The 9,877-nt window shown below is 43.3% G+C and overlaps 1 protein-coding gene across 1 annotated transcript in view; it reads left to right on the top strand.

Annotated features, from left to right (window-relative positions):
- Window positions 1–2,196: 2,196 nt before the first annotated feature.
- The window catches only part of GK (glycerol kinase), a 41,668-nt gene continuing 33,987 nt past the window's right edge, over window positions 2,197–9,877 (top strand). Inside the window, exon 1 of the mRNA XM_081003913.1 lies at window positions 2,197–2,698. Within this exon, the coding sequence (XP_080860039.1) occupies window positions 2,621–2,698 (78 nt within the window). The 5' untranslated portion in view covers window positions 2,197–2,620. The remainder of the gene's footprint in view (window positions 2,699–9,877) is intronic.

The raw sequence follows: 9,877 nt of genomic DNA, 5'->3' as shown, positions 1-9,877 counted from the left end.
GAAAAGAGTTCCCTGAAGATAGAAAACTAAGATAAAAGATAAGTCTTTTCTTACAGTGACTACCTTTTTTCTTTCTAAAGTCCAATGCAAAGCCCTGGGCTCCTTTGGGAGGAAGGGGGAATATAAATTTAATTAATAAATAAACTATGAAAAAATACAATAAATTCCTTTGCTAGTGTTGCCATTTTTTAAATTAAAAAATCATAAAAGGTTCAGGGATGTAAACACACTGCTGGAAGAAGAAGAAGAAGAAGAAGAAGAAGAAGAAGAAGAAGAAGAAGAAGAAGAAGAAGCAGCAGCAGCGGCAGCAGCGGCAGCAGAAGCTTAAATTCTAAGTCATACATTTCTTGTTTTGGAAGGAAAGCAAAATAAATTGACATCAGAAAACCATGCAGTATCCTAACACCCGCAGCGTGTTGCCCAGTCTAACTACCAGAAATTCTTCTTTGCTGCAGTCCAAAATATTAATAGGTAGAAGAAACCTGTTCAGCCATGAACACTATTTGTTTAAACATCTCAGCTTTTGATTGCACTTCTGTGTTCCTTGAAAACGAACAAAAAGGCCTATTGTCTGTGTTCATTAACCCACACAGCTGACCTCATCACAACCCTTTTTTAAACAAAGCAACAGAAAGCCACACCTTTTATTTCTATGGATAGCTTAGTTTTCAATATTAATTCCAACCAAAATTAACTCTAGTATCTCTTCTTTGCAATGTGGAGTCTCATTAACGCAGTGTCTTAAATGTTTTGACTGCTTTGCTGTACTTATGCAAAATAACCTCAAGAAAAACTTTCAGGCTATTAAGAATGTGCCATTGACACTCTTTTTCTTAGCACTAAAAGTAATCTGTAAACTGCAGTGACTTGCTATGGGGACATTTATTCTCTCTGGAATGGTGCAACAGAACTAATTTCTTAACTACCCTACCAGACTGCTTTTAGTGCAATCCATGTTCCGGGGTATGATCTGAAAGCTCATGATGCAACCAACTGGATTACCCAACTAATCAGGTTCTCCTAGACCACATGCATACCACCTTGGGTTCCATGATTGAAGAAAGGCTGAATATAAATTATAGCAAGTAAATAAAGAAATAAATCCAGAAGCAAGCCCATCAAGTTCAGAGTGGCGTCTTCTCTGGGGCTGGGGGAAAGCCCCACAGAAAGTTGGTAGATTGCCTTCTTTAAATGTGCCAGTGATGGCTTCTAAGTTGCTGGGGGATCCATGATATATATGTGGTATGATTATGAAGGCTGGGTGCTTGTCTTTAGAAATGAGCTGTGGTGTGCGTGGCTGATGACAGGATCTTTTCTGTGACTGCACCATGCTGTAAGTAGAAATAGCACTTAGCACCATTTCCTCTTTTAGGCAGCAAGTTAAAAAAAACATTTATCTTCTCCTAATGTGTCTTGCTGCTGCTTTTCACTTCGTAAGGAAGAAATAGCTTTATCCCACAAGGCCAAAGGCATGACATACCACCCCCTGCCACAATATAGCTGGTTTTGCCCACCGCCCAGCTAACAGGGTGCGGGTGACTCACCAGCAATTACAGTGCAGCCAGGGCTGGATTTAGGTTTGAAGCTACTGAAGGTAATGGAGCCCTTTATATGCCCAGCTGTCCTTTGTCAACAACAAATTGTCACTGTTTTTTGTGTTGAATATATGCTATATGGCGATTTATGGACCTAATAGGTATCTAAAGCCATTTGCATATAACAAATAAAACACTGTTGCTGTATGTAGGTTTTATTTTGCTTTTTATCTTATATTTTGGAAATGTACATCCAGTGGTTGTTTAAAAATTTTGGGGGTGTGGGTCCCTAAGCTATAGCTTCTTTAGCTTATACGTAAATCAGGCACTGAACCCTATGTGTGCCTGCCTTGAAATGAAGTGCCAGGTCGATGGTGCCTACTTCCCAGGCCTGTTCGTGCGAGAGGTTGCGCAGGTGCGCACTGACTCAGCGCACTTCTGGGGGAGCCTTGCGCGCAGGTGACTGGGGGGGGGAGGGATTCCTCTTTCCCGGACGGGACTCCGGTTCCGTCAGCCACCTGGCACTTCAGAGGCAGGCGACAAGCGGGGAGGAGAGCGCCGGGAGGAGGCCGCTCCCGGCGTTCTAAGCGCTTGCGCAAGGCAAGAGGCTCTTGCACCAGCGACGCCGTCACAATCCACCGCCGCCTCTGCCCGGGGAGGGAGCGGCGGCGGCGGCGGCGGCGGCCGCAACAGCAAGCAGCAGGCGGCGAGCCAGTGCAGCCCAAGGCCGAGGAGCCTCCAGTTCACGTCAGAGGCCCGGTGCACGTGACCGGCTAGCTCAGCGGCCCCCATTCCCGATGCATTGAGCCGCTTCCTGTAGGGAGGGGGGGGAAATAAACCCGCCCTGCCCTCCTCCTCCTCCCGGCTCGCTGATTGGCGGCTGAGCGGCAGCGCGTCGGGCCAGCGCCCCCTTCCCCGCCTCCAGCCTCTGATCCGGGAAGCCACGCGCCGCTCTCAAGAGCGGAGGGCGCCGGCTCGGGAGTGTCAGTCTTCTGTCACTCTCGCTCCCGCCCGCCCTCGCCGTGGCGGGTGACAGGGTCGCCTAGGAGACGGGCCGGGGTCGCGCGCGCGGACGGAGCCTGCCCATGGCAGAGGCCCGGGGTGGGGCGATGGGCCCGCTGGTTGGGGCCATCGATCAAGGGACCAGCTCCACGCGCTTCCTGGTAAGCGCAAGCCGGCGAGCGGCCGCCTCCGGGGACGGAGGGGGATGATGGAGTGACAGGAGGAGGCGGCGGCGTGGTTGCCCTTGGTGGGAGCGTGGAGGACGGAGGCTGCTGAGAGGGGCTGGGCAGGTGCCAAGCGAGGTCTCCCCTTGCCCAGGCTCGCGGAGGGAGAAGAGGGGGAAGTGCCCTTGGCCAGCTAAAATAGCCTTAAAAGAAGATGCCCCCCACACTGGGGAAGCTTCAGGGTCAGCGGGTTGCGTTTCGAGACCCGTACGAGCCCCAGGGCTTAAAAAGCAAACAAACCCATTATTTTGTTACGAATGGAACACATCTAAGAGCAAATGATCAATGCCTCTTCTACCTCTCTGTCTTTACATATAGGGCTGCTGGTGTTGGCTTTGGTTTTTGTTTGTGTGTGTGCCCAGGGGTAATTGGAGAAGGGGATATTGGCTTCTCCTGGAATAGAGAGCAGTCTGACATAGAGCCCTTTTCTCACTTTATCCCCTTAACTGTTCTGCCTTTTTCCTTGTCGTGCTGGGCAGTATGAGAGACAGGGAGTTTCCACTCAGTCCTCTGATCTAGGGTGCGATGGATGGAAGCAGGCGTGAGAGCTTTCTTTTATGCTGCTGGCGTTTCTTATCCTACAAGCCACAGTGCATCATCCATTTGCTGTCTACGCTAGATCACCTGTAGTGTGTAAACTCATAGGTTGGTGGATGGAAAAGTTTATATAGGGAAGAAAAAAGATGAGTAGAATCTGGTAACAACTTCTAACATTGTTATTCCCGTTTCTTGCATTATTAGTGTTGTACTAAAAAGTTTAGCTTGGATTCTGGGCAATTCCAGTGTGAATGAAGCCTCGGAAAACAGGTGCCACTGCTTCATCCAGAGATCAATATGCACTACAGGTAGTTGCATTTGTCAGAACTATGGTACCCTACCGTGAACCTCAAAGCTGAGGACAGTGAAATAAAAAATGGCTGGCAGGCAAGAAATGTCATCTTATACTTCACTCATGCACAGTTTGTATCCTGCTTAATCCAGTTTTGCAACTGTAGTTCTGTGCAAACTTGGGAATGTCCCTCTGAATTTGGAAACACAAGCATTTCTAAATATTGTTTTATATATAAGGTAAAATCTTGTTTGTGTTTTTCACGCAGACTATACTTGTATAGAGCAGGCGATTTTGTATAATAAGGTTTTCACCAGATTTAAGGGTTAAATCATTGTTTTTAGTAATAATAATAATAATAATAATGGTCTGAATGTCCTCTCTTGTTCTTTAAGCATTCTCTTCACCCAACTTTTCCAACTTTTTTCTTTTCTTTCTTTGCTTTTTAAACTGGGCAAACATTCATAGAGGATCTGGCTAAAGTCCAGGAATCTGTTTTAACAAATATTATGAAAACAAACAAGGTTAAAATAGATTTCAGGCATAGTTGAAGTCAAGAGTTTATTGCTGAAGTGGAGTCATATCATAGATAAGGGGAATGTGTATCATACCATTAAAACAATTGCAGTGCATAAATGTACCCTAAAAAGTACAGTACTAATTCTGCACCAGAGTTTTAAATTGCTTTGGTAGGATTTTCATGCATTCTGCTTACAGTTTGGCATGAAGTACAAGAATGCATTTGTCAGTGTTTTATGTTCTTTTGAACATTATTTTGCTTGCCTTTATCAGAGTAACAGGCTGCCAGATTTGGTACTAACTTTGTGTGCATATACAGCACATTTTAAGCGCCCATTCTGGGACACCATTGAACCTGCAAATTTCTATGAATTGCATATAAAATTCCATGAATGTGTTTCCATAGACACTATGAAAGCATATCCTGTATTCTGAGGGGTAAATGCAACCCTGCAATATCATATCAGGATTATACAAGTATGTGCTTGTCCTGAAACATCAAGCCAGCCATGGGTTTGATACTTGTTTTATGTTTTGTTTGTTTATTAATAAATTTACAACCTGCCTTTCAGGATTTAGTGCCCTTCTAAGGCAGTGTATAGAAAACTACAGAACATGATAGACAAAATCAGCACCAACAAATTAAAATCCATATTATACCCCATTTACAGTGAGCAGTGATACTTCATCAGAACACAGCTATTAATAGAACACAGACTGAAATTAAATGACTTGAAGAATTCTATTGAAAATAAACAATGATAGGGCCATAGTTATTTCCACAAGAGCGGATAGAAAAGTGCTTGGTACACAAGCTGACATCTCTTAGAAGCTGATCTTAAAGCTTGAGCAAGCTCATACAGCTGCAGGTGGTCCTCCAGATAACCTAGTCCCAACCCATTTTGGGTTTTAAGGCCAAAATCAGTAGTTTAAATTGGGCTCAGAAGGAGATAGGCAGCTGAATGTTTGTCGCCTTCTTGGCCATTAGACCCACTATTGGTCTTGTCTGCTCAATCTGCCGAAGTTTATATTTGCATGCAGGAAAAGTCCCTAACTCACCAAGGGTTTGAGACCCATTGCCTACCTTCACCTGGTTTAGCCGGCAAGTCGAAGTCATGCCCGGGGTGTGACTGCTGTCACATGCTGACAGTTTCTAGCAGCTACAGGTGAGAGCTGAGTGCAGGATGGGGACGGAGGGTAGACAAACTACCCCAGAAGGAGCATAGCTTAATCTAGCTATCCTTCTTCTGAACAAAATATAGAAAAATATGTTTTAAAACTTCATCCATTGGTTTTATATTGGAATTGAGTCTTTGTTTTTTATGTATACAACTCCTGTGTATATATTGTTATAAAACATCTTCCTGAAAAAGAAGTAATGGTCCTGGTACAGTAACAGGTGCAGCACACGCTTCTCTTATATGAAAGAGTTAATACTGTAGAATGAGAGTAAAATAAGTTCAACGAACCCCAAGGCAATGATTAACAACTGTTTGAGTACTTTGGAAGCATCTCCCTCTTAGAAGCATTCCTAAACTTGCCTCTGTTGATCCTCACCTTTGAACTACATAGTTACATTAACTGAAAAGCAAACCAAAATTTAGAATAAAAGATTTGGTAGAGAATATTTAAATGAAACAGAAAATCTTTCACAAATAGTTCACACTTCCTTGAGACTATTTGCTAGATGACACAAAAGTACAGGATGTTTCTTTTAATGGGCCAACAGGAGTTGAATTTCAGGAAGAACTCCTTTGGTCTTTTGATAGCAGGAGCTGCCTGAGGCCTTCCTGTGCTATTCTCTGCATTTCAGAAGGAAGCATTATTGAGGTCAGTCCACTGAGTAGAAAAGGTGGTTAACCTGTGACTCTTCAGATGTTCTTGGTCCAGCCAATGGCCATGGATGGTTGGGGCTGGAATCCAGCAACACATAGAGGACTATAGATTAGCCACCATTGCTGTATAGCAGAAGTTTTCAACCTTTTTGAGTCCATGGCTCCCTTAACCAACAACCTTCTTTCTTTGGTACCCCTGTGGGGCTCAGGAGCCCAGTTATGTCACTCCTTTTTCAAACACCCTCCCTTGTGGAGGCCTCGTCTCCTCTCCCCTCTCTTTGGGAGTCCTCCAGGCAGCAGCTGCTACCATCCCTGGTCTCTGAGCTGCCCCCCATAAGAGAGGTGCCTCCCAGAGGCAGCATTCACCTGCAGAGATTATAGCCAGGGTTGCTGCAATAAACAGCTGTGCAAGGCTTTGGAAGGCACAGGTGCAAGAGGGCATCAGATGAGGGAGGGAAGGAAGAGTGACAGTGTTGTCCGCGGCACCCCTGACCACCATTCAAGGCACGCCAGAGTGAAATAGCACACTGGTTGAAAACCACTGGTGTATAGAATTGCAGCCCTAGCTGCTCTAGCCCTGCAGTGATTCAGAGTTCACTAAAGATAATGGCCTGTTTTAAATGATCCACTTCCAGCACCATTCTTATTAAATTATTCAGAAGCTATATGTGTTTCACAAGCCATGCTGTCCTGATTTGATATGAAACAACCATACCAGCAATGGTTCACCAATTTCATTTATGTTTTTTTTTTTTAAAAAATAATATTTATTAGTAGTTTTCAGAATTATAAGAAGAAAAACATTAAAAAAACATTAAAAAACAACACTATAATAGACAAAAAGAAAAAAAACACAAAAACCAATACAACAATGCAACAAAAAAATAAAAAGAAAGAAGAAAACAACACAAATCCCAACTTACATATCTAAAATTTCCATTGACTTCCTCACACCTCCCTTTTTGTATTCTAGTTTAATTAGTTATTTCAGCAAATTCTTTCCATCTTTCTCAATTTTTGTTAAAAAATTCATCCTAACCTAATTTAATAATAATTAACTCAACAAATCCTTTCCATCTTTCCCCATATTCTATTATTCACATTACCTTAATTAATTTAACCTTATCTTACCCTAAAACACCTTAAAGCTTGAATCTTAGTTATCAAATATACATTACTCCTGATATCATTTCTGCTAAAGTCATATAGTTTCATTCCAACATTTTCCCTAATATTCATTAATTTTTAGCCAATTCCCCAATTAGAAAATTTTCATTATAAATTTTCTTCCAATCTTCATCCAACGTCCCTTCTTCCTGGTCTCGGATTGTGTCAGTCCTTACTGTCCATTCCATCTAGTCCATCAACCTGGAAGCCTTATGTCCGAGGCCCTTAAGTCTCTTCCATGTCCCTTCTGCAATTCTTCTTCTTCTTGTTTATACTTGCCCTTTTCCTTGTCTTTTGTTGGTCTCTTTCTTAGTTTCTTTCCTTTCTCATTTAGGGGTAGGCCTCTGGGGGGTTCCAAGCCAGAATTGTCTCCATCTCCCTTCATCAAACCCGCCCATTCCCCACAGTCCCACACCCCACAATCCTCAATATAGTCCAAAAAGTATTTAAAAGCATATTCCAAGGTCTCTCCAACGTTGGGAACCTCCTCAACTCCAGACTCCCCCTGGCCCACTCCAACTTCAATCTTCAATGACAGCGGCTCATGCTCCTGTAGGGCCTCGGGTCTCTCCATTTGTATTATTTGGGGTGCAACCGCATCCTCCTCCATTATCTTCTGCACTTGCCCAGTCAGTACAGATTCATGAGTTGGTCCCTGGATAATTTCTGTATCAATATTCCCTGTTTGCCCACAGTCATTAACTGCAACAGTCAAATCCATTTTCTCATTCATCAAATCCATCTTCTCATGCATCTGTTCCAGCAGGGCACTTGTCTTACATAAGGCAAGCACCCAGTCTTCTTTCCCACTCATCTTTAGTCAAGGTCAGAAAAGCCTGTTCCCACGGTCTTAATCTCACATCTGTTGAGCCCTCAAGTGTACTGCAGCAACAATTTGAGAAGCTCCCTCTAGAGGAGGCAATTTCTATTTGTATCCATTTTTTTTAGGCAAGTCTAACAAAGGAAAATTACTTTCGTTTTTCAGATATTTTTCAGATATTTTGTTTCTTTAGGATGCAAAAGGCAACATAGGAATCAGCTTGTTTCTCTTCTTTAGCTATCTGTCAAAAATATCCCATTCACAGTCAATGAACCTCTCCAACAATTTCTGTCTCTGACACCCCGTTCCCAGGTTAGAGACAGTGGAAACTTATCCTTCTTCACGTCCTCTCCTGCTAGGGTTGAACAAAGTCCCCCCCCCCTTTTCTCCTGCTTCCAAGGGGGTTTCAGTAATTCTAAATGAAGAAAATTTAGACTTTTTTGACAGCTTTCCAGGCTTTAGCTTACAAAGTTTTTGCTTTAGTCTATATACAAAAAGCGGAAGGCAGACTTCCTGTTTTGAACCTTCCCGCTTCGTTACCAAGTTAAGAAATTTATTGATCCAATTTTCCGTTTCTACTCACGGGTACTTGTTTTAAATCCAATTGTCCACAGGAAAAAGTCAGCGCTCTCCGACAATGGCTGTGCGGCTTCACTCCGTGAAAGTAGCAGTCAGTTCGCAGCACCGCGCTTCTCACCCCACTTCGCTCTGGAGCCCCTAAATGGGATTCCCTGCGAGTAGGGGGGCGCTCCTGGTGCCCTGCCGAACCCCACGTTCCCAGGCTTCCTCCACCTGGGATTTCTAGCGGGTCCCCACCTTCGCCACGGTGGGAAGACCCAGTTTCCACGGAGCCCGTTCCTCCAGACGGAGGAACTCCGCCATTCACCGATGGCGCTGACCTGGAAGTCACCAATTTCATTTATGAAAGGAGAACTGGTTTTGATCGGATGAATTAAGCATAGTTTCTAGCTGCAAATGTTTCCGATTGTGTTCTTTTTCCTTTAGGTGTCTCACCCTCCTCAATAAAGTTTGGAGGATTTTAAGTAGCTGCAGGAGTACAGTGGTACTTCTGGTTACAAACACCTCGGGTTACAAACACTTCAGGTTACAGACTCCGCTAACCCGGAAATAATACCTTGGGATAAGAACTTTGCCCCAGGATGAGAACAGAAATCGTGCGGCGGCAGCAGTGGGAGGCCCCATTAGCTAAAGTGGTACCTCAGGTTAAGAACGGTTTCAGGTTAAGAACGGACCTCTGGAATGAATTAAGTTTGTAACAAGAGGTACCACTGTATGTTTATCACAGAGAGCATTAGAAGTATTGGCGAACAATATTCCATGCTGTACTGTTTTCATCAGCAAACAAATTTTGTCATACTGCTTGTAAATATATGGGGGAAACACAGTGTAATTTTCACTTGAAATTACTCAGTAGTTTCTGAGACAAGAAACATTTCGACATGTTTGTCTAGACAAACATTTTAAGTGGCAGCATTACATTTCTACTGTACCTCTACTCTTACTGTAATGGCCAGTGATTTTTATATAGCTATCATTGCCTTTCTCTTATTATTTGTAATCAAATTATGATTACCATTTAATTTGTATTGAAAAAATTCTTATACCTGTAGTTAGAAATCAAAGAGATGTATGCGCTCACAGATGTATGTGCATGTCCTAGATACCTCTATCAGATTTGGATTTTTATTGTGATTGATGTTACTCTTAATAAACTTCTTTACTCAGCTATCTGGGGAGGTATCTGGAGTGAGTTGAAAAGGATTAAGCACTTTTGCCCTCTTACTGTAAAGCAAGTAAGGTTAGCCTGAATGGTTAGGACTACAGTAAACTGGGTTTCAGTTAACAATTCAGCAAAAGTTGCTGTTGAAGGCAGAGATCTCAAAGAGAGGCTGTTTTCAGGATAAAATTAACATCACAGATGTTAG

The sequence above is a fragment of the Podarcis pityusensis genome, assembly GCF_964106645.2.
Source record: "Podarcis pityusensis genome assembly, chromosome: 4".
Classification (NCBI taxonomy): domain Eukaryota; kingdom Metazoa; phylum Chordata; class Lepidosauria; order Squamata; family Lacertidae; genus Podarcis; species Podarcis pityusensis.
Note: the sequence above shows the minus strand (reverse complement) of the source record. Positions and strands in the feature narration are given on the sequence as shown.